The sequence below is a fragment of the Mustela putorius genome, unplaced genomic scaffold, assembly GCF_011764305.1.
Source record: "Mustela putorius furo isolate JIRA1106 unplaced genomic scaffold, ASM1176430v1.1 tig00003834_pilon_pilon_pilon, whole genome shotgun sequence".
Classification (NCBI taxonomy): domain Eukaryota; kingdom Metazoa; phylum Chordata; class Mammalia; order Carnivora; family Mustelidae; genus Mustela; species Mustela putorius.
The window spans coordinates 115129298-115155187 of record NW_025421987.1 but is presented as its reverse complement, the minus strand read 5'-3'; the positions used below and the strand labels follow the sequence as shown (position 1 = coordinate 115155187).

The window sequence follows — 25890 nt, the reverse complement described above, 5'->3', positions numbered from 1 at the left end:
GAGCCCCAGATCAATCCATAAATCAATCTGTATTTATTGTTCAAGTATAATTTATTTTTTTTAGAGATTTATTTATTCATTTGAGAGGGAGAGAGAGAGAGCACAAACAGGGGGAGGAGGAGATGGAAAGGGAGAGCTGTCAAGAAGGCCTTCCATCAAGAGGAAGAGCTGGAGGTGAAGTGGAGGGAGCCAGGACCAGCTGGAACCTGCCAGGCATCTCTGCATCTACTGGTCATCTCACTGAACCATGATGGCATTCGGATATGGTGCTTCCAAATTCCTGTCTTGGCCAACTCTAACCTGGAACCACACAGGGAAGAGGATTCTGTGAAACAGTTTCCAGCTTAATCAAGGTAATGCTAGGAGATTCTGGAGGAAATGTAGTGATTTCCATTTTGGACATATTAACTTTGAGTTGGCTGTAAAACATCCCCACGGAAATGTCTAGTAAGCTGTTGTCTTGTCTAAATTTCTTCAATATGCAAACAAATTGCTCTAGAACTTTAGTTTGAATCCATCCTGGGGTGAGAGGGTGGAATGCAGTTTTGGATTATAAGCCTAGGAACTAAAGGTATTGGCCAGGAGTGAAGACAATCTCAAGAAACAAAAAGACAGTTCAAACAAGGTCCAGGAGTCAGATAATGACGTAGGGCAGCGAGATGGAGTGGGCAGACCCTGCAGGGCAGGTAGGAGGCAGCCTCCTGGAGGGACGGCCTGAGATACCTTACCTCCACCGACTGAGAATTGGTGTATACATTAAGCGTAGCCTTCTGGAATCAGTATTTTGAAAGTGCCATACTTACAAGAAAAAAACTCAACTGAATAGGCCCTCCTCTTATTTTTTAATCCTAGGATGGAGGCATAAGACAGTATATTTAATGAATGATTCTCCTTTTTGAAATTTCAAGCACAGGTTTGTTACTGAATACAGTTTTTGCCCTTCCTCCTTCATAGTCCTTCAGAATCATAAAGAGAGTTCTGACCGAGGTTCCAGGTGATGTCGTGAACATTCCATGTGGAGAGGTCTCCCATCACATCTGTGGGACAACGCCCCCTGCGACCACCATCATAACCACCTCCAGCCATCACCATTACTATCCAAGTTGGAGGAGCAGAGACTGGGGAAAGGTGGTAAAGAGAAGGCTAAGGGAGGTAACAATTCCAAATGAGCAAGGAAATTAATAGTGCTTTCAGGTAAATTTTCATTTCTATTGGATGACAGATGTAGTCAATGAACATTAAAAAAAAAAACTCAGGTGTAATTAACGTACAGTATTACATTCATTTCAGGTGTACAATGTAGTGATTCAACAGGTTTTTTGGTAAAGATTTATTTATTTATTTGAGAGAGAGAGAGAGAACATGAGCAGGGTGAGGGGCGGAGGAAGAGTCAGAATCTCCAGCAGACTCCACAATGAACACAGAGCCTGACCCTGGGGCTTGACTTCCCAACCCTGACATCATGACCTGAACTGAAATTAAGAGTCAGAAGCTTAACTGACTGCACCAGGCCCCCCAGTGATTCAGCAGTTCTGTATATTACTCAGAGCTCATCATGATAAATGTGCTCTTAACCCCCTCCCCCCCCCCTTTTTTTTTTGCTTGTTTGTATACAAGTTTGATGAGAAAGAAAACACAATTGTAAGAAACCAGAACACTCACGGGTCGCTCAGGCTGAACACACTTGATAACCCTCCCGGGCAGAGGCTGAAAACTATTTGGCAGATTCCCTAAGTCAGTAAATCAGATCCCAGTGTAAATGATCAAGGCCACAGACAGACAAATAGGATCCCAGGGAGAGTCTAGGAGGTGGGACTCTGTGAAAGATCCCACCTGTTTCCCTCACCGCCCTTCAGGTAACTGTCGATTTATTCTCTATACTTAAGAGTCTGTTTTTTTGTTTGTTTCTTTTTTTCCTTTGTTCATTTGTTAAATTCCACATGTGAATCATGTGGTATTTATCTTTATCTGACTCACTTCACTTATCATTATACTCTTCAGATCCATGTATGTTCATACAAATGCGAGATTTCATTTTCTATGGCTGAGTAATATCCCAATATCCCAAGTTTTATATACATACATATACATATATATGTGTTTGTGTGTGTAATATCCATATATATGGTTATAAGTAATATAAGTAATATCTATAAGTATGTAATATTTATAAGTAATATTTATATCTATATATGGATATTCTTTATTCACTTCTCTATCAATGGACATTTAAGCTGCTTTCATAATGTGGCTATTGTAAATAATGTCCTCTATACTGTTTTCCACAGTGGCCACAGCAGTTTGCATTCCCACCGACAGGAACAAGGGTTCCTGTTTCTCCTCATCCTCGCCAACACCTGCTGTTTCTTGTGTTTTTGATTTTAGCCATTCTGACAGGTGCGAGGTGATATCTATCTCATTGTGGTTTTGATTTGCATTCTCTAACGTTGAGCATCTTTTCATGTGTCTGTTGCCATCTGTAAGTCAATAAACAATTTTATCTGCAATGTTCTTTTTCCTCCACTTTCTTAGTTATCAAATGAAATCGTGGCTTCCTGTTAGACTAAGTATATGAGGAAATGATATATTCTTCTGACTACCTTATACAAAAGAGGGCTTCCATCCCTCTCTATACTCTTATTCTGCCTTGTTTTTCTATCTTTCTTTAATATTTTTGTTTATTTATTTGACAGAGAGAGAGAGAGATCACAAGTAGGCAGAGAGGCAGGCAGAGAGAGAGAGGGGGAAGCAGGCTCCCCGATGAGTGCAGGCCTTGATCCCAGGACTCTGAGATCTTGACCTGAGCCGAAGGCAGAGGCTTAACCCATCTGAGCCACCCAGGTGCCCCTCTGTTTTTCATGTTAGTACTTACCCCCACCTGGTATTACAGGTATACATGTTTCCTTTATGTATTGCCTTTGTATCAGAATATAAGCTTCATCAGAGACCATGCCTGTTTTGTTCACTGTTGTATCCCCAGCAAATAAAACAGTACTTAGCATATTGCAGACACTCAAGTAGTTGTTGACTGAATGAAAGACACATTACACTCTAAGCATAGCTTCATGTGAGAGAGAACTGTACTATGGCTATTCCCCATACACAAGAAAATAAACCTCTGGTGTAAAAGATTGACTCTAAGTCAAATGACAGTAGTAGTGTGCCTTATAGATTGTCCCAACAGTTCATCAAGCCTCAGGAAAACTGCAACCTTTACATGAACATTGCCAAATAATAGCAAATAAAAATATTTGTAATACATTTTAGCCAAAAGAGCTCAATAGCTTTGCCAGTACTCATTTCTCTCCATACTTCTCTGCTTGCCTGTCCAGTTCCTTCCCTGGGTCCTCTTCCTCCTTCCTCCTGCTAACTGGTCATTCCCTTGAATTTGCCTTGGACCCCTCCTGTTGATCTCTCTCCACTGTGAGTTTTTCTGGGTAGGCTTCTCAGGTGTCGTGATGCCACTCATAGCTAGATGAGGGGTTAGGTCCCTGGGTGGGCACTGTCCTGGACTTCATCTGACCTGTTTAATTCTTTGCATGAGCACATGAATGGCTCTGCAGACTCCTCCCCTCGAAGCTTCAAGCCTCACCTGTCTGTGTGTCTTTAGCAACATGTGCTCACTGTAGGTGGCCTGGCGTAGGTGTTGAAGAAGTGAATGGAGGGGGTGCCTGGGTGGCTCAGTGGGTTAAAGCCTCTGCTCAGGTCATGATCCCAGAGTTCTGGGATGGAGCCCCGCATCGGGCTCTCTGCTCAGCAGGGAGCCTGCTTCCTCCTCTCTCTCTGCCTGCCTCTCTGCCTACTTGTGATCTCTGTCTGTCAAATAAATAAATAAAATCTTAAAAAAAAAAAAGAAGTGAATGGAGGCTGATCAAATTTGGTTTTGAGACTGAAGTGTTTATCAGTGAAATTGATATAATTTTGGTTTTTGCTTTTAAAGATAAAGATAATAGAATGAAATAAGACAAAGTTGAAACAAGAATGGAAAAATATTGATAATGTTTGAAGCTGGTGGTGGGCATATGGGGGCCCATTATACTCTTCTATTTTTGTGTAGTTTTAATTTTTTCTGTTTAAAAAGACACACACAAAAATTTGTTGTTGAGGCAAAGCCAGGAAGGCCTACAAATATGCTAATATTTTCAGAAGCATTTATGAGGTGGAAATTTGTAAATAGGGGTGTCTGGGTGGCTCAGTGGTTTAAGCCACTGCCTTCAGCTCAGGTCATGATCCCGGGGTCCTGGGATCGAGCCCGCATCAGGCTCTCTGCTCAGCGGGGAACCTGCTTCCCCAACTCTCTGCCTGCCTCTCTGCCTACTTGTGATCCCTCTCTCTGTCAAATAAATAAGTAAAATCTAAAAAAAAAAAGAAATTTGTAGATAAAATTTTACAATATAAATGAGTAGCTATATTCAGTACAGTTGTGCCCTTCAGGGAATTAAATACAAATAAAGAAAGCAGCAAAACATTTTAAAATTTTCAGAGCTTTGCTTGTTTAATTTTAAATCATATTGCTATATGTAAGCCATAAATGAAGGTTGCTAAAGCCCATTGCCAATTACACCATCTTATTTATCATTTATCATAGAAAATTTTCATCGCTAGATATAAGACTTTTGCATAGCATATAGAATGAAAATTCTACTGGGAAAAAAATCTTAAAGATATTTGCCTATTTGCGTATTTTCTATAGCTATCGTATTGCTTTACTTATTTTTAGTTTACATAAGTTTCTCAAAATGGTGTTCCATTTTCTTTTAAGTCTTTATTTATTTAATCTCTACACCCAACGTGGAGCATGAACTCAGGACTCCAAGATCATGAGTCCCAGGCTCCTCCAACTGAGCCAGTCAGGTGCCCCTAAATTGTGTTCTGTTTTATGTGTCCAGTTTATTATTATTTGTTAGAGTAATCATTGTAGTAAGGCAATGATATATACAGTTTACCACAACATATTAATAAATACATATAACACAATTCTCAAACACTCAGATTCAGGTACTGCTATTAAAAAAAATCCTCACCCAGGGCACCTGTCTGGCTCAGTCAGTAAAGCAATTCTTGATCTCAGGGTTGTAAGTTCAAGTCCCATATTGGGTGTAAAGATCACTTAAAAAAAAAAAAAGATTCCCATTGACTTACTGATTTTTTTAAAATTAGGTTTGTTTTTTTTTTTAAGATTCTATTTATTCATTTGACAGACAGCGATCACAAGCAGGCAGAGAGGCAGGCAGAGAGAGAGGAAGGGAAACAGTCTCCGGCTGAGCAGAGAGCCCGATGCAGGTCTCCATCCCAGGATCCTGGGATCATGACCTGAGCTGAAGGCAGAGGCTTTAACCCACAGAGCCACCCAGGCGCCCCATTAAAATTAGTTTTATATAGAATATATTTTCCTCTAAGCGTTACAATTTCATGTGTTCATGTCATGTGATATGTTTTAATTTGGTTCAGTCCTAAGTGTCCCTTTTTGCTTAGAGTAGAAGGTGCAGGCAGTTTTCGAGCATCCCCTATTGCCAATTGCTTCACCATTTATCTCATTTGATGCTATAAATAATTGTGTTCATTTACAGATAAGAAAGCAGATGTTCAGAGAAGCTTAATAACTTGGCTAAGGCTATGTAATTTCTAAGTGACGACAGGCTTTTTTTTTTAAGACAGTTCTTTTTTTAAAATCCAAACTCTACATTGTTCATAGTATATTGTTTTGTCTGTCCATATTCAAACTTTCAGTATGAGACCATGACTTAGTATTGAGTAATAATGGCAGATTTTAGGATGGTCTACAAAATTTACATTTCAGAAAAGATGACAGATATATTTTATAGGTAAGTATATTTATGTAAGTTATGTTAATACTATTAATGTATTATTATATATTTAATTATTATGTTTAATATAATAACACATTATATAAGTGATATAATTATAATACTTATATAGAAAATATATAATATATATTATTGATATATGATCATTATAAAATGACACATATATTATTAATATATTATAGTATATATTATATATACATATTTCAAAAGATAGATAACAGGCCACTAACCAAGACTGGGATTTGGGAGGTAGGGGTGAGACTGGAGAAAAAAGGTGAAAGCTCTTTTATTTCTAGTTTGTCTTCCTGTCTTGAACTTAAAAATGATTATGTATTACTTTTATGCTCAGAGATACTATTTTGTCATCAGGACTAAATATATTCATTTCTTATTTTAACAACTATAAGCATTCTTGAATACCTGTTACTATGCTTGGAATATTCCAAGTCCCTACGGGCCTCAGACATTCTTATTGTTGTAGGCATATCTAACACATTCAATGTACTAAGATCAAATACAACTTCTGTGAGTTGAGTTGAAGTTAAATATAACTTACATGAAGTTGAGTTAAAGTTAACATGTCACATATCATAAACATTTAAAGCTACTAACTAGGGGCGCCTGTGTGTCTCAGTGGGTTAAGCCTCTGCCTTCTGTTCAGGTCATGATCTCAGGGTCCTGGGATGGAGCCCCACATCGGGCTCTCTGCTCAGCAGGGAGCCTGCTTCCCCCTCTCTGCCTGCCTCTCTGCTTACTTGTGATCTCTGTCGGTCAAATAAATAAATAAACTCTTTTAAAAAAATAAAGATTTTATTTATTTTAGAGAGAGTACACCAGCAGGGGGAGGGGTCGAGAGGCAGGCAGAGGGAGAGAATCTCAAGCTGACAGAGCCTCATGCAGGGCTCAATCCCCCCATCCTGAGATCATGACCAAAGCCAGAAAAGCTGGATGCTTAACCGATCGAGCCACCCAGGCATCCCTCCTATTCATTTTCCTGTGAAACCTTTAAGGAGGGGGAAAAAAAAGTATTTTCAGCAAGATAAAATGGAGTACAAAAATAATTATGCTGAAATTTTAAATCAAATAGCTAGTTTTCAAGCATAAACCTTCACATGCCTGGGATACAGCTTGTGCTGATTTCTCTGAGTATTTGTTCTTAGATTTCTAGTTGACTTCGTAGAGACTTTGCCCAATTTTATTCAGGCATACAAAGTTCAATCACCAATTTTTTGAGCACTTTTTGTGCATCTTTTTTTTTTTTTTTTTTTTTTTTTAGGAATGATAGACAGGTGCATCAGAATATTCAGTAGTAGGCCCGCATAGAGTTTTGAGAACCTAAAACAAATTGCAAAGACAAGGGTCTGCTTGCAAGGACTTTCAATGTGTTGGAGCACATGGGTGGCTCAGTGGGATAAGTGCCTGACTGTCCACTTGGGGTTGGGGCTTAGCTCATGATCTCACGGATCAAGAGATCAAGCCCAGAGTGGGGCTCTGTGCTCAGTGGGAAATCTGCTGGAAGACTGTCTCCCTCTGCCCCTGCCAGGTGCTCACTCTCTCCAATTCTATGATACATAAATAAACATAAAAAAGAAAAAAGCTTTCAATGTGTTATTCATGGCATGTCAATATCTTTTGTCCTGTTTGCAGAGTGTTTTGGAAATCAAGGGAATGGAATGAGGGAAAATCAACATTTGAATCAGAAAGTGACATCTCACTTTCATTGAGAAGAAGGTGTTCTAGAAGGAAGAAGAAGGACAGACCATCAGGAGACTCTGAAGACCATGAAGAGAAGCATGACCAACCGATGACAGTTCCCTGTTCCATATGCAAGCGCGAAATTGATCTACCTGATGTTTTCCTCCATAAAAAGCAGCATGTGGCTCTGGCCACCCTGGGGTTTCAATGGATAAGTACAAAGAAACCAACACTTCCACTGGTTTCCATTGAGAGACAGTTTATGATCACTAAACTATTGTCATGTTCTATATTCACTGAAAAAGTCCTCCAGAGCATTAATAATGCTTTTGAACTACTTTGGAAGAAACAAATACCAGCATACTATAAGATCATTGATAACATTCACAGGAGTTCCATATGTTCTCAAGCAATCTGTCATGGATTGATTAAAGGTGTAGCCATTTGTGAAGACAGAAATTCTACATGGAAAGCTGACATGAATGATAAATTCACTGTCGTGAATAACTTTGGCAATAAACCTGATGTGTGTTTTTTTGGTTTGTTTGATGGACATCATGGCGCTTCAGCAGCAGGCTTGACTTCAATGGAACTCCCAGTTTTACTTCTCCATCAACTTTCCAGATTTGATCCTTCCTACCAAATGACTCCTGAAGAGCAAAATGTAATCAAATCCTTTCACACGGTATTTAGGGAAGAATACATAGCTATAGAAGAACTTTTTTCCTCCATAAAGAAAAAGAGAAAAAAGTTGAAATGTGAGTATGAAAACATACACAAAGCCTTTGCGAAAGCCTTTTGGAGAATGGACAGGCTTTTACGTCTTGGAAGGAATGAAGTGTCCAGGGTTCGATGGAGTGGCTGTTCCGTAGTTACTTGTATATTGGAAGGCAATATTAAAAAACCCTGTACTGAAAAGAACTGGAAAATCAATAAAGCTGATGACTTGGCAAAGAGTTTCCCTTCCCAGATGATGCCACGAATAATGTCTGGAGTACTCCATATTGCAAACACTGGTATGTACATGGAGTAGTCTCATTACACCTTATAGTTATTTTTTATCCCTGGCAGCAAAACTCCTCTTGCTTCTGGAGCTATTTAGTGACCTATGATTTAGTGACTTACTAATCTCTTGAAATTCCATTGACTAAGAAATGATCAAGAACCACAGTTTTTTTTTTTTTTAAGATTTTATTTATTTGACACAGAGAAAGAGATCACAAGTAGGCAGAGAGAGAGAGAGAGAGGAGGAAGCAGGCTCCCCACTGAGCAATGAGCCCAATGCAGGGCTCCATCCCAAGACCCCGGGATCATGACTTGAGCCAAAGGTAGAGGCTTTAATCCACTGAGCCACCCAGGCATCCAAGAACCACACTTTAGATGCAGATTGCAGGTACAAAAATAATTGTAATTTTTTTTCCCCAAGAAGGAACATATATGTAATAATTTGACCAAAACATTAAATTTTCTAAATGGGGTACCAATATAGCTGTAGATAAAGGCAAAGCAAACATATGACATTTGCTTAGATCTGAATAAAACATAAAACATTTCCCATACTTCCCTTTTTCAGGAGAATGGAAAGTTTTTTGAGGATTGTTACAAGTCTGGTCGTTTAAACTGGTCAGTTATTCTGATAACACATTTGGAATAGGTCACTTGTGCTCAGTGGGCAAAGTAGTATCAATTTAATTTTAGAGAAAACAATAGTTTGTGCCTTTACTTGTGCCTATACTTATAAGTTTATGAGTATACATTCCCTTCTCAAACATTTGGCTGTGTTTTTAAAATTGTATTTCAAGAAGCAATCCTTTTAGGGCTAAAGTTCTACCTTAGGAGGTTGCCAAAATGGAAAGCCCATAAGTAAAACATTTTTAGCAAAGTTAAGCTGAGTTCCATGAGATGCTTAGTCAGGTACCACTCTCATCAAAAGAATTATTATTATTTTTAAGTAAACCCTACCCCCACTGTGGGGCTCAAACTCACGACCCTGAGATCAAGAAATCTCTTGGTCGGGCACCTGGGTGTCTCAGTGGGTTAAGCCTCTGCCTTCGGCTCAGGTCACGATCTCAGGGTCCTGGGATCAAGTCCCACATCTGGCTCTCTGCTTGGCAGGAAGCCTGTTTCCTCCTCTCTCTCTCTGCCTACTTGTGATCTCTCTCTCTGTGTCAAATAAATAAATAAAATCTTTGAAAAAAAAAAAGAAAGAAAGAAATCTCATGGTCTATTGACTGAGCCAGTAAGGTGCCCCTGTATAGAGTTGTTATTATTTTTTTGAAGATTTTATTTATTTATTTGAGAGAGCAAGAGAGAGCATGTGCAGGGTGAAGGACAGAGGGAGAAGCAGACTCCCAGCTGAGCAGGGAGCCTGATGTGGGACCGGATCATGACCTAAACCGAAGGCAGATGCTTAAACCACTGAGACACCCAGGTGCTTGATAAACAAGGACAGTTTATTTATTATTTTATTTCATTTTTAAAGATTTTATTTATCTGTGAGAGAGAGCACAAGCAGAGAGAGTGGCAGACAGAGGCAGAAGCAGGTGCCCCACTGAGCAAGGAGCCCAATACAGAACTTGATTCCAGAACCCTGTGATCATGACCTGAGCTGAAGGCAAACGTGTAACTGAATGAGCCATCCAAGCATCCCTAGAGTTATTGTTATTATTTTTTTAAGATTTTTTTTATTTATTTGAGAGTGAGTGACAGCACAGAGAGAGAAAGGGAGAGAGAGAAGCGGACTCCCTGCTGAGCACAGAGCCGGAAATAGGGCTGGATTCCAGGATCCTGAGATCATGACCTCAGCCAAAGGCAGATGCTCAACCAACTGAGCCACCCAGATGCCCCTGCCCTAGAGTTATTATTAATGTGTCCACTTATTGAATAGGGAATATAGCCCAAGTTTTCATTTAGTCTTATGAGAACCCTGGTGTCTAAAGATATCCTCATATCTTCTAAGTATTTTTTTTAAGTGCATTCGACATATAACATGGTACAAGTTTAAAGTATATTTATATGATATTTATATATTGTAATATTTCCGTTTGGGTGATAATTAGCACTTCTATCATGTTACATAATTATTTCTTTTTGGTCGTTGAAACAATTCTCATCTCAGCAAGTTTGGTGATTATAACACAGTATTCTCGATATTCCCTATACTGTGCTTTAGATCTCCAGGATTTACTACTTGCTCCAAGTTTGGACCCTTAAACATCTGTTCTATCTCCCACTTCCCCCTTTATATCTAAGTGTTGTTACCCCACTTTTCCAGATGAGAAATTAGAAGCTCAGAGAGGTGAGATAATTTGTTCAGGGTCTCGGAGGTAGTAGGTATTGGAGCTGGGAATCAAGCCCACTATGTCATGCTGCATCTGAAGGGAATTGCTTCCACAACCAGAGGAGGCTGGGTCCCAGCAAGTGGGATGTGTCTGAGATGGTTCCGAACCAAAACCAGATAATCACAAAGATCACAAAGCCAAGTCCAATGCCAGGTTCCTCAGAATTTTGTCATTTCTCAGACTTTATGCTGAGATGGCTTCAGAGCAGTTCTACTTCATGCACAGTTTTCAGATTTTACACCACTCTGGGGACCCATATTCTTGGACGTGGGACCTCCATTAGAAAATGTCATTATGGGAGTGCCTGGGTGGTTTAGTTAAGCGTCTGCCCTCAGCTCAGGTCATGATCCCAAGGTCCTGGGATCAAGCCCCACGTCAGGTCCCTGCTCAGCGGGGAGCCTGCTTCTCCCTCTCCTACTCCTCCTGCTTGAGTTCCCTCTCTCTGTGTGTCTCTCTCTGTCAAATAAATAAAATCTTAAAAAAAAGAAAATGTCATAATACATCAGGGTCTTGTAAAATTGAAGGAAGAATTATGAGACAGTGAAGAGACACTATCATTAAATGTCTAATTTCCTATGATTCACTACTTCCAGGATCACTGCTGTTTGGCTGGTTCTCATTTCCAGGTCAGACATTTGTTGGATCTAAATTTTCAGGCTTACATAATTGTGTTAAACTCTTTTCATTTAGGCATCCTTTATTTTAATAGAGACAAATATGTAGGGAAAAGTTCCAACTTGTGAAAAGGAGGTCGTGATTGCTCCTGAGAGAAAATGATTTAAATCGGTTACAAAAAGTAAATTTTCACAGAAATTTATCAAGAGCATATGTTGTATTTTCTATAACAAGACCTATAATTATAGCACGGGAATTTACCTTTCCTGTATTTTTCGGTATTTCCTGTACAAATTTATTTAAATTTGTAAAATACCAGGGCCATCCCAACTCAGGAATTAAATAAAACAAAACAAAAACCTCACTATATAATGAAACATGAGTGCAGTAATGAAGCCACTGAATAAATTTTGAATTCATGCATGTGGGAAAAAATATTTCCAAACTGACATTCTAGACTTTTTTATTCTTAATGTTTCCCATTTATGTTTCATTTTATAGTTTCATTTGGTGCTCTATTTTATTTCAACTAATCCTCATAGATTCAAAACACTAACAAATATATTTATACAGAATACATAATTATACTTTTTTCCTAACCTTAAATAAACCATAAGTTTTACATTTCTAATTAACCACACTAGTTCCTTAGAAACATAAAGGATTCTTATCTGATCCCTTTGTCTCTCCCAGTGTTTTTATTTTTAATAGCTTTATTGAGATATAACTCACAAAGCACACAACTCACCCATGTAAATTGTGCGGTCCCAGATGTGTGCAACCATCCCCATAGTCAGTTCTAGAACATTTTTGTCCTCTTAAAAAGACACCCAGTACCCTTTAGAAATCAGCTCTCTAACCTGCCATTTCTCCAGGTCCAAGCAACCACAAATCTACATTCTGTCTCTATACATATCCGTATTCTGGGCACTTCCAATAAATGTAATCATAGAATTTGGGCCGTTTTGTGACTGTCTTCTTTCACTTTGCATGTTTTGAAGGTTCATCCGTGTTGTAACAGGCATGAGTACTTCTTTTTGTTGCTGGGTAATATTTCACTGTATAATTATGCTGTATGTTTCTTATCCATTTATTCAGTTGAAAAACATCTGAGTTGTTTCTAATTTTTGGCTATTATGATGAAGAATGCAGGCATGGACATTGTACATAAGTTTTTGTATGGACATGTGTTCACTCCCTTGGGTATATACCCAGGAGTGGGATTGCTGGGTCCTAAGGTAATTCTACACTAAACCATTTGAGGAACTGCCAAACTATTTTCCAAAAGGCTGTACCGTTTCACTTTCCTGCCAGTAACCTATGAGGGTTTTAATTTTTACACATTATCCCAATGCTGTATTTCTGATTCTAGCCACCTTAGTGGGTATGAAGTGGTATTGATTTGCACTTTTCTGTTGACTCATGATGTTGACTATCTCTTTATGTGCTTACTAGTCATTTGAATATCTTCTTTTGAGAAATGTCTACTTAAATCTTTTGCCCGTTTTTAAATTGGGTTACTTATCTATTGAGTTGCAAGATTCTTTTTTATATTCTGAATACAAGTCCCTTACCAGTTGTATGGTTAGGAAATACTTAATAATAAATAAATAAATAATAATTATTAATTGATAATTAATACTTATCTTCTGAAGCAAAAACTTTAATTTTGATGAAATCCAATTTATCAACTTTTTTGTTTTGATATTTGTAGTTTTGATGTCGCTTATGAAACCATTGCCTAAACCAAGGCCACAGAAACTTATACCAGTATTTTGTTCTAAGAGATTTATAGTTTTATCTCTTACATTCCGGTCTATTATCCATTTTGAATTAATTCTGTATATGTCATGGGGTAGGGGTCCAACTTTATTCTTTTCTTTGTTGATAACACAGTTGTATATTATCTCTTTTACTACCTTATTTTGAATTGATCTCTTTATTCCTATTTATCTCATTTGTTAGGTTGTTAGCTATAACTCTTTGTTATACAACTTTTTAAGTTTAACCTCTCAGAGTCTACCATCAAATGATATATACCACTTTACATATAGAATAAAAACCTTACAACAGCATAATTTTATTTCTTCCCTCTGACTTTTTTGTTTATATGTGTGTGTGTGTGTATATATATATATATATATATATATATATATATATATATATGAACTTGTCTCTTTTTATACAAGCATACCTAGGAGGTATCGTAAGTTTGGTTCCAGACTACCACAATAAATCAAATACTGCAATAAAACAAGTCGGATGAATTTTTGTTTCCCAGTGCCTGTAAGTTATGATCACATTGTATTGTAGTCTATTGCATGAAATGCATTATGTCTAAAAAGGCAGTATGCACACACTAACGAAAAGTATTTTATTGCTAAAAAATGCTTATCATCTGAGGTCTCAATAGTGAGTTGTTACCTTTGGCAAGTAGAGGGTCTTGCCTTGATGCTGATGACTGCTGGCAGATCAGGGTGATGGTTGTTATGGCAATTTCTTAAGATAATAAAGTTTGCCATATCCATTGGTTTTCCTTTCATGAGTGATTTCTCTGTAGCACGTGACACTGTTAATATTTTACCCACATAGAACTTCTTTCAGAATTGGAGTCAATCCTCTCAAACCCGGTCACTGCTTTATCAACTGAGTTCATGTGATATTCTAAATCCTTTGTCATCCTTTCAGTGATCTTCACAGCATCTTCACCAGGAGTAGATCAGATTCCATATCAAGAGAACACTTTCTTTGCTCATCCGTAAGAAGCAACTCGTCATCCATTTCGTTTGATCAGGAGACTGCAGTTACACAGTCCCAGCTGCAGCCTCCACTTCTAATACTAGTTGTCTTGAATTTCCACCATATCTGCAGTCATCCATGAAGGCTGGAATGTTGAATGTTAATGTTGATATTTTGACCTCTGCCCATGAATCATTAATGTTCTTAATGGCATCTAGAATGGTGAATCCCTTCTAGGTTTGAACTTACTCTCCCCAGATCTATCAGAGGAATAATTATCTATGGTAGCTATAATTTCATAGAAGTATTTAATGACTTGAAAGTCAAAACTCGACTCCTTGACCCATGGGCTGCAGGATGGATGTTGTGTTAGCAGGCATGAAAATAATGTTGTTGTACATCATTAGAGCTCTTGGGTGACCAGTTGCATTGTCAATGAACAGTAATATTTTGAATCTTTTTCCTGAGCAGTAGGTCTCAATAGTGGGCTTAAAATATTCAATAAACTGAATACACGCACTTTCATCCAGGCTTTGTTGTTTCATTTATAGAGTATAGGCAGAACAGATTTAAGACAATTTTTTTACAACTTTTTTTTAAAGATTTTTATTTATTTGACAGAGGCAGAGGCAGGCAGACAGGCAGGCAGAGGGATAGGGGGAAGCAGGCTTCCCGCTGAGCAGAGAGCCCAATGCGGGGCTCAATCCCAAGACCCTGAGACCCAAGCCAAAGGCAGAGGCTTTAACCCACTGAGCCACCCAGGTGCCCTAGGATTTCTGGGATGGTAAATGGGCACTGGTATGTGAGTGGTTTACTTTATCTATTCAGTATCTGTCTAGTTTGTACATATCTGGGGCTTAAAAAAGTATTTTATTTGACAATGAGAGACACAGCGAGAGAAGGAACACAAGCAGGATAGGTGAGAGGGAGAAGCAGGTAGCCTGATTTGGGGCTTGACCCCAGGATCCTGGGTCATGACCTGAGCCGAAGGCAGATGCTTAATGACTGATCCACCCAGGTGCCCCTCGTTTTTTTTTTTTTTTTTAAGACTTTATTTTAGAGAGAGGCCGATCACAAGAGTGGGAGGAGGGGGCATTGGAGGAAGGTGAGGGAAAGCGAGAATCTCAAGCAGACTCTGTGCTGAGTGTGGAGCCTGATGTGGGTCTCTATCTCATGACCCTGAGATCATGACCTGAATGGAAACCAAGAGTCTGAGCCACCCAGGCGCCCCAGTACCTATTTGTTCTTAATAATTCCATTCAATGAGGCCCCAGAAACTACTTTTGTACTAGTGATGCAACCTTACATAATTGGTGAGCTTCATTCTTCTTACGTATTTAAAACATGCGTATCCTTACCTTGAGGCTGTATTAAAATAATCACTTGGTAACCTTGAGAAGAGAAAGACAGGAGCTTGAGGTGGTCAGCAATTAAGGAATTGTGAATAGTAGAAAAGTATTGGGAAAGCTATGACTGGTCTCTGGATCTAGAATGAGCTCATTGGACAGAAAACAAAAGTAGTTTCTGATAATTATTTCCAGTTCCATCATTTTTCTTTAAAACCTAATTCAGGGATAGAGTCCCACATTGGGCTCCTTGCTCAGCAGGGATCCTGCTTCTCCCTCTGCCTGTCACTCCCCCTACTTGTGCCCTCTCCCTCTCTGACAAATTAAATAAAATCTCTAAAACAAATAAAATCTCTAAAATAATAATTCCAGAATCACCTTACTCTATGCAGGAAAAGAAACCATATCCTTTTTTTTTGAAAGATTTTATTTGTTAGAGAGAGAGAGAGAGAGGGATACAGAGCGCAAGCACAGGCAGACACAGTGGCAGGCTAGAGGCAGAGGGAGAAGCAGGCTCCCTGCCGAGCAAGGAGCCCGACCCGGGACTCAATCCCAGGACGCTGGGATCATGACCTGAGCCGAAGGCAGCTGCTTAACCAACTGAGCCACACAGGCGACCCAGGTAACCAACCATATTCTTAAATAACCCTGACTTTTTTATATGCTTTACCTTCCCTCTCTTTTTCTGGGTTATGTTGGTGGTGAACTCATATATTGTTAGGCTCTAGATGTACAATAGTGCATTTGAGTTTCATGGTCATACAGCTTACAAAATGAACAAAGGGATCTTTTAAATAATCGATGAAAACTGGCTCCCCATCAGCAAGGCTCTCATACTGATCAACAGTAGAGTCATAAACCTGGTGCCCATGCATACGAATTCAGCCTTTCTTGCCAAAATTAGTCTTGCAGAAAAACTGGATATAAGTTGTTTCCCTGACTTCATTCACATAATTTCATTACGCTTCCAATTTAGGTACACCTCAGTTTCAATTTCCTGTTTGTCCATGCTCCTCCTCAATTGCTTTTTCTTTCCCCAATAACTATTTCATTTCTCAAGCTCTAAGTTATTGCTCCTTACTACTTTAAACCCATTAATCTACTTCATAAGAATTAAAAGGTTTTTTGTAAATGTGTCTGAAATCAAGTATTTATAGCTTCATCTCAATCTTTGGATTGCCTCTCTTCTCCTGCTTTCCCCTTCATGGAACCCAAAGGAAAAAAAAAACAAAAACCTTTATCAAGTTTCAACTTATTAAAATCACCTTCTTAAATCTTCACAGTAACAATGAAAAAATAACACTGCAGGTAGAAAACTCAACTCAGGGAAATAAAAGTGACTAAATGAAGGTCACACAGACATCAAGTTGGAATTAAAGCCCAACCAAGTGTGTCAGACTCCCAAGTGTTTCCAATTCTCCACACTGTTTCTTCCAAACCAAGCTATTTCTGGGCACTCCTGCATCCCAGATATGTTTCTTTTTCTTCCTCTACAAATACTTTTTCTTCCATTTTCCTCCAGTTTTTTTTAAAATTTTCCCATTATCTTTAATGGTGAGTGGCTTTATCTGAAAAAAAAAAAAAAAATCTTGATCTTGCCCATTCAGATCTAGAATTCATGATTCTAAGGTCACTCCAAAGTTTACAGGAGTACTCTTCATTTTCACAAGTTGAAGATAATCCAGCAATTAAGTGCAGGAGGCAGTCACATCATTGTTCTCTGTATAAGGAATACTTTGCCTGACTACACATACCATCTTGAAAAGGGTTAAGTATCATCTCAAAGCAGTTTTTCTAATCCCCGTATAATTAATGTACCTCTTACAGTAATCCTGTTCCACTTTTGTTCTGGTAATACTTTCTGAAGGGCACAATCTCTCCAAACTGCTGAAGCTGGTAACTTTGTCTAGGAATTTGAAGTACTGATGTCCAGATTCACAGAAACTTTTGTATAAGAGTCTTCAGATCAGCTCACTGTCTATTCTCATTCCCTCCCGAGATGTTACAGGAACCTTTCTTTAAAGCCAGTCTTTGGGATGCCTGGGTGGTTCAGTTGGTTAAACGGCTGCCTTTGGCTCAGGTCATGATCCTGGATCGAGTCCATCAGCGGGGAGCTTGCTTCTCCCTCTGCCTGCCACTCTATCTGCCTGTGCTCGCTCACTCCGACCAAAAAAAAAAAAAAAAAAAAAGCCGGGCTTTAAATTGTCATGAACTGTTTCTTTCCCCTTTCGGTTCCCCAGACACGTGGACACAGTGTTATTTAAATCTTCCTCCAATTTCCCCTCTTCCTTGGGACTTTTTGTTCATTAGTCTCTTAACTTTCAGTTTAATGTAGTCATCTGCTTTCAACAATTCCACTTGCAGCTGATAGCATATGCAACGTAGGCTCAGGCAACAAGAAAAAATTATTAACTCTGCACATAACAATTTTCCTTCTTGTTTGTCCCAACAGTACTCCTCCAAGGCTTGAATCTTATTTACCCTCTACTTCTTGGACTATGCATGAATAGTTGAGTAGAGTAAGCACCTCTTTCTCACGTTTTTCTTCATGTACCATTCACATAGGAAAGGATGTGAATTATTCAGAAGGCACTATTTCCATTTACACCAGGATGAACAAACTGTCAACTAACTCAAAGCCAGACAGCAAGTAAATGGTAGAGTGAAAAGAGCAACCAGAATTTAATGACCCTTCTTCTAGAAGTTCTATTGTACTCAGTCCAAGGGATGTTCACAACAGTAAAATAAACCAAAATGACATTTCCTACATCTAATGAGCAACTGGGAAATGGAAAAAAAAAAAAAGGCAAATAGTGCATAAGGTTATGCTTACCAATTTCTGCAGAGGCAACTAAAATAAAGATACCAGTTTACCACTTTTCACTGTAACAACATAATTGTATTAAATTATTTTCCAATCATACAACAGAAGAACAGTACTTTTTCTTTTGCTTAGTGGTCTTTGAATTGCCGCATGCAAATAAAACATTTACAAAATCAGTCCATTTAACTATTCTGAGCCAAATAATGTCCCCTGTGTTTTCAGAGCTATGGTCGCAACTATTTCTAGTTTATGTACACACACATAACAGAAATTTTCTGAAATTTAAAAGAAAGAAATTTAAAAGAGGTATTGAATCATATGTCCTCCTAACGGAACATCTGATTACCCAGGTGGCATGTTCATTACCAATCCATGCTGTTTTGCTGGTACAGTAATAATTTACAACTCAGCAAAAGTCAAGAATTATTTTACCAATTTATCTTCTGCAGAGTTGAAGTAAAATGACCAGAAGACAAGTTAATACAAAATAATAACCAAACTACAGAAAAGTAAGAGGTCATGTAGTTTTTAGGACTATCACTTATACAGTTCTCTGGTTTTAAAAACATTTTCCAGGGACGCCTGGGCGGCTCAGTTGGTTAAGCATCTGCCTTCAGCTGGGGTCATTATCCCAGGGTCCTGGGATAGAGTCCCACATCAGGTTTCTTGCTCAGTGGGGAGCCTGTTTCTCCCCCTGCCTGCTACTTCCCCTGCTTGTGAGCTGACAAATAAACAAACTAAAAACAAAAACAAAAACCAGTATCTTTTGAACTCCCATTACTTAATGAGCCAACAGGTTCAGCCTATGTCTGACACTGATGCTTCATCAACTTAAACTCTTTAGGTCCAACCATACTATAGTTGGGTAGACTTTAGCCTTCTGAAATCTCAATTTCTTTACCTCAAAAACAGGATTAGAATTGAACCCCTGTAGCAACAAAATTCAGATTCCAGGTATAGTACCATGCTTGAAACCAGATATTCTAATGTAAATTTTGCATGATCCCAGGGATTTTAATTCTCAAAGGTACTGTAATATTCAAACATCATTCAAACTCCATCTCAGAATAATTTATATACCCTCTTATAAACAATGATTCCTTATCAAGAAAAACTTGCTTATGCTTGAATATACAATCATGTTCCTGAAAACTTGGGGAAAATTATTTTCTTAATAAACTAAAAAAATTTTTAATAAACCAAAGTTAGTTTCAGTAGTACAACCATCCCTTAATCTGTTCAGATTATGTTTAGATTTTTTAATGATTTCAATGAAGCACACATCACAAGTTCATCTGAACCATGATAAACTACAATCAACTTTTAAGACTTCAGTTTTTAATCAAAGGGTTTAATTTAATGTTGGCTAGCTATTATCCATGTAATACATTAATAATACATTTTTTTTCTTTACAGGGCTAATTGACTTAATTTCTTTTTAATCACACAACATGAAACTAGTAAGACTGACATTAACAGTGGCATTATAATTTTCTTCATTGCCCATACCTATAATGTGCTTAAGTTTTAAGTTTTACCAGGTACAAAACTATCAAACTCCACTTTTTAAAAAAAAAATCAATGCTTGTGTTTTTAATTAAAAAGGCGTTTATTTAAAGATTTTAAAAATGTCTACTCTATAAGAATATAAGCTGGTCATAAAAAAGTTCAACTCTTGGCTCTATAAAATATTCAGAAGCTGTTTCATAAAAAAATTAATGGTTATTTTGTATTTGTAGTTTTAGTTATTTTAATATTAAGTGCAGCATTTTAAACACCAAGTTACTAAAAAATGAGGGATAAACAGGCCTCTCAGTTTCAAATGTTAATTACCGTAAGTCACCTAATATTATCAGTATTTCACATTACATAAAAAATATTTTAAAATGGCCTTTCTACTTATGCACTGAAACACAGAATAAAATTAACAGCATATTTTGATACAATTGGCTGTTAAATTTCTAAGATCAATTTTTTTCTAATAATCTTCTAGGTAATGTACAAGCAATCTTATGCAGAAATGGAAGAGGCTTTTGCATAACCAAAGAACACACTACACGAAACATAACCGAAAGAAGAAGACTACTTCAGAATGGAGCAATGATCAGTTCAAATGAACCATATGGGCTCCTAGAAGGGCAAATAAAAACCACACGAGGACTTGGATTTCATGGAAATCTCAAACTGAAAAAATCTATTATACCAGCACCTCAAACGATCTCTGTCCCTATTGATGACTTATGCCAATTCCTTATCTTAGCTACTAATGGACTCTGGGAAGTTTTGGATACAAAGGAAGTCACTGCACTGGCAATGACAATATTTCAAGTATATAAAGAAGCCTATTATTCTAACACACAAAATCAATCTTTACCATCCAAAGAACCTTTCCCAATCTATGAACCAAGCAATTCTGTATCAGAAAGTAATATACATATATTGTTTCAGTATAAACCTGAATCTACAGAAGGTGTATCAACTATAAATTCAAAGGAAAATTTGTTTGATTCAACATGTTCTAACCCTAAAAATGAACAAAGATTTCTACCAGAAATGAGTAATCATGATCTTTACAGTGAGAAAGTAATCAATGGACCAACCAGTGTAGATGAAGTGTCCAAAAATTCAAGTGAAAAAGAACCATGCACTGAAAGTTTCTATGAAGGTGCAGCCAAATATATTAGCCATGAACTTGTAAGTGCTGCTTTAGTGGCTGGCTCCAGAGACAACATTACAGTCATGGTAATACTTCTCAAGGGAATTGAGTATCAGTTTCTGACTGACAAAAGATAAAGTTCCAATTATCAAGAGTATAAAAATGTAAAGACAATTCTTCAAAGAACCAGATATTAGGATATTTCAATACCACATAAATAATTTTTAAGACTGTATTAAAGAAACTATAAAAGCATATTTTAAGTTACATAACACCATTTATATATGTTCACTGTTCCATGCCAAAAAAGAGAAAAACAAGTACTTGCTTTTTTATACCACTTTATTCCAACCTGAGCACCTCAATATAAAACTAAACACTGGTGAACTGTTTTCCTTACTAATTCTGAATTACTGTAATGTACAAGTTCTGCTAGCAGTTCAACACTTAAATAGATTAAATCATCTCTGACACATGGTAGATTTCATATAATGAAAATACCTAGAACAATTAGTGCAATATACTGAACTGATCAAAATAAAATGAACTTTGGAAAACAAGCCTGCAAGATTGTTACTAACATACTGCAATACTTATGTTACAAATTACTGGTACATTGTTTATTATGGTTCTAAGCCATGTAGGAACAACAGAAGCCCCTTCCTTTCAAAGGGAGAGAAAAGGAAAAATTAGCTGTTTTAGTAACTGTACATTTTGTATACTTTTAAGTAATTCTTAAATATTACATGAAAGTAATAAACATATATGGAGACTACAGTGCAGTACCCTATTTACAGTACAGCTGAAGATCGAATTTAAAATAATCAAGTTTGAATGTACATAATTGTTAGTGCATTGACTATATTATGTCCAAAGGGAACAAAAGCTCCCTCCCTTCCCCCAAACAATAAAACCTATGTAATGGCTAGCAGTGATTAAACAGAAATCACAGACACCTGGTTCGTTCCACTTCTGCTGAAGAGCTCACCTGTTTGAAGGGAACACTATCCATTAAGATGCATTTATCAGTATTCATACTCTTAAAACAAGATGAGGTTACATTTGACTTTTTTTTAACCCCACTAAAAATATCAGGACTGGCTATACTTTAGATACCACTAATGTTCGTGTTTTCCCCCCTGAAGATGTGGGACTGTTTTCTTGTGGTTAACTTGTTAAAATGTGGAATGTACATTTTAAATATGCATACTAAGAAATTACCAGTTGCCTGAATACTGTAGCTAAGCATAAATATTTTTAGAACCTCCTTCTAAAAAAAGACTGTTTTTGAAAAGCCCAAATTAATAAGTTCCAAATCTTTTACATAGAAGTGGCTGGTTAACTGTGGGTTTACATCATCCTTTGACTCTATCCCTGGTGACGAGAAATGATTCCCTAACCGTCCAAGGAAACAAGCGTACACGCACAGCTCTCATTCCCCCCTTCTACTTCTGAAACATTAGTCAGAGGGTCACATGCATGTTATTAAAAATTAAGTTCAAAACACTTAAAATAATTCTGTATTAGAAACTTGACTCTATCATAAGTCTCTTCTTTTTGGAAGTCATACTGGGCTGGTTAAATGCTCCAATTCCACTGTCATTAACATTTAGGAAGCAGAAGAAAATTCCAGCAAGTTCAAACTGGAGGTTTAGTTACTACAACACTGACTCCTGGTTGGCTGCGTGGGTTCAGTAAGGTCTACTCCTCTTCCTCTTGCAGAATTTGCTCCTGGATTCTGTGGTTCATTCTTTGGCAACTTTTTAGCTGAGAGATAAATTATTAAAATACACACAATTAGAATATTCATGTTAGAATTATTTTCATCTACTGACTTATGATCTCCCCCCGTGCTTGGTTAACCCTAACTATCACAGAGCTATTTGCTCATTCTTTTCAAGTGTTTATTAAGTATCTACTAGATATTACCAAATACTATTCTTTGGTCAGCCCTTAGTGAGGTTAGTGGGTTGAGGGAAGGGTAAGATGAGGAACAGTTAGAGACATACAATTAAAACTTAAGTTGACTAGAGCTATATTTAATTCTTTATATTCAGTTAGTATACCAGAATAGTAGTACTTTATTTCATTATCATTAATACCTCTACTGTTTAAAGAAAATCTAAGTCAATGGGACGCCTGGGTGGCTCAGTGGGTTAAGCCACTGCCTTCGGCTCAGGTCATGATCTCAGGGTCCTGGGATCGAGCCCCGCATCTGGCTCTCTGCTCAGCAGGGAGCCTGCTTCCTCCTCTCTCTCTGCCTGCCTCTCTGTCTGCTTGTGATCTCTCTCTGTCAAATAAAAAAAAAAAAAAAAAAATCTTAAAAAAAAAATTTAAAAAATTAAAAAAAAAATAAAAATAAAAAAAAAAAAAAAAGAAAATCTAAGTCAATAAAAATGATGGCCAGCCAATGTTTATAAAGAATCTTAGCTTGAATCAATGATTTCTGGACTGCTACATAAATACTTTTTCACCAGTAGCTCTGCCTACTCTAAGCATACTTGATTCTGAATGGTCTACCTCAAAAAACTTCCCCAGTTCTGGGCTGCATGATCCTGGCTTGCCACGTCTGGATAAAGTCCTCAACAAGCAGTTATAGTTTTAGCTCTGCTAAGCTTTAATGGCCATTCTCTGGAGCCTGGATCCCACTGATTTAAAAACATACCTGTTAGATGTAGTCTGCTTGAATCCCAAAGATTCTTCATATGCTGCATTCACTGAATATTAACTATCTCTATGAGTACCAGTTATAAAGGTGACTAAAAATATTGGTCTTATCAACCCTGGGCAGAGACTACTATGGTTGAATTCTAGCTTTACCTTAGCCATGACTCAGGTTACCCAAAAAGTTGAACATGCTCTACTTCAGTATCTAAACGCTCAGTTGCACTTTGGATCTTTTATTTGTTTTAATATTTCACATCAACATTAATCATCTTAAGAATCAAGGGAAATGTTGGAAGAAAAGCCTTCACCTTGGGCTAATTCTCTAGAAACGGTGCTAGGGATGGTAGGGTAAATGGTAATAAAATGGCAAATTTCCAGTGAAATATATTTTCAAACGAAGGCTTATAGGGATAAAGAGTAAACTAGCATTTATAAACTTTACTATAATTAATACTCCTAGATTTTGAACTGAGATTTCTCCCTTTATCATACTTTTCAATGAGCTTTCTATAATTAGATCTGAAATTACAAGGCTGAAGGAAATAAAGTAGAACGAGAAACTTTTAAACTTCTACTGGTAAACTTTTACTGTGAGAAGATAAAATAAAACACAACTTAGAGGTCACAGAAGCAGTCTTCTGTCTCACATCTTATTATTACTTATCATATTATTATAGTAAAGGTGATAATATTTGTTTGCTATATGGAAACTGGAGCTTACCAATTTGCCCCTAAATTAGGATTTTAAGAGGCTAAAAAATCCCAGATCAAGTTCATGAAGACGCACAATGAAAGCCATGTAAGCAAAATCTTACCACATTGGAAACAGATGATAAATTTATTGTAGACTTCCTCCCACTAAATAACTACTCCCTATAGGAAGTCATCAAGAGTGAAAATAATGAGTGCACTGTGTGATCTAAGTTACTAATCTGGTAAATGAAATAGAAAGGCCACAATTCAATTTAATGCTTGGTATTTCTTTAAAGGAAAGAAACATTGTAATTTCAGGAAAATAGCGAAGTTCTAATACATAGGTTACTTTGTGACTGGAAAAATATATTAGCACATCTGAATAAAAAGCACAAATTAAATCAAGTCCAAAAGGGGGTGCCTGGCTGGCTCCGTGTAACATGTGACTCTTGAACTTGGGGTCATGAGTTCAAGTCCCACACTGGGCACAGATTACTTAAAAATTAAAAAAACAAGCAAGCAAACCCACCTGGTGGTGTCTTAATACCATTAGAAAAGTTTAAAAGTTCAGCCTGATTTGATGGACCTATTATTTTCTTGATTTCTGTTACTAGCTTTTCAGATGTGATTTCTGGGTGTAATCTTGTGTTCTATTTATAAAAAGAGCGTATTGTCACACAATCCTTCACAATTATTTCCCTAATAAACTTCGAGCCTGAGCTTTTCAGTAAAATATTTTAGTGTACAACAGTTAAGTTTTTTTCCTATTGAGCCTAAATGGGATACCATTAATTTCTCTCACTTAGTGGAAGATATTCTGACAGTATTTGTAGCAATTCAGCCTCTGAACCAGCTGTTACTTGGTTAATTTGCATGACTTCAATAAAAGGAATATTTAATTGGGCATAAGTCTGTGGGCGCCCCAGTTAATAAAAATGTTTTGGAATGAGAAGAGTGCTTGGTGCATGAATAGTGCATAGACAATAAAATGCAAGAGCCACCAATGTAGACAACTTCCTGATGTAGGACTTGATCAATCCCAGAACCCTGAGATCATGATGTAAGCCAAAGGCAGATACTTAACCAACTGAGCCATCCAGGTGTCCCAATCAAGAGTTTTTAAAAAGAAGACAGTTAAACCAAGTATGCCACAATGTAACTTGCTTACATCTACAGCTTGGAAAAAAACTTACCTATTGCCATGAATATTTCATTTACATTCATCGATGTTTTGGCCGATGTCTCCATGAATAATAAACTGTTGTCATCTGCATAGGACTGTGCTTCCTGTTTACAGAACAACAACAAAAAAAATGATATACACCCTTTGCACATACCTAACTTACTTTTGTTAAAGAATAAGAAGCTTCTTTATTACCACTCCAACTTGATTACCTATAATCAGCAACTGTGTAACAAGCAACTGTTACTAATGAAAGGTAAGAGAGGTAAGGGAACTCCTGTATGTACCTTTTCAAATTTCTTT

The 25890-nt window shown here is 37.4% G+C and overlaps 2 protein-coding genes across 3 annotated transcripts in view; one reads left to right on the top strand and one right to left on the bottom strand.

The window, feature by feature from the left end:
- The first annotated feature begins 1023 nt into the window (after positions 1–1023).
- PP2D1 (protein phosphatase 2C like domain containing 1) lies at positions 1024–21601 on the top strand. The gene is made up of 3 exons (XM_045088953.1): positions 1024–1194; positions 7476–8539; positions 20382–21601. The coding sequence occupies exons 1-3, from the start codon at positions 1166–1168 to the stop codon at positions 21179–21181; spliced, it is 1893 nt and encodes a 630-aa protein (XP_044944888.1). The 5' UTR covers positions 1024–1165; the 3' UTR covers positions 21182–21601.
- RAB5A (RAB5A, member RAS oncogene family) overlaps positions 21369–25890 on the bottom strand; it is a 28774-nt gene continuing 24252 nt past the window's right edge. For both annotated transcript variants that reach the window (XM_004779891.3, XM_045088954.1), the window contains exons 5-6: positions 25598–25691; positions 21369–22811 (exon numbers count right to left, since the gene is read on the bottom strand). In XM_004779891.3, the coding sequence (XP_004779948.1) occupies positions 22696–22811; positions 25598–25691 (210 nt within the window). In that variant the 3' untranslated portion in view covers positions 21369–22695. The remainder of the gene's footprint in view (positions 22812–25597; positions 25692–25890) is intronic.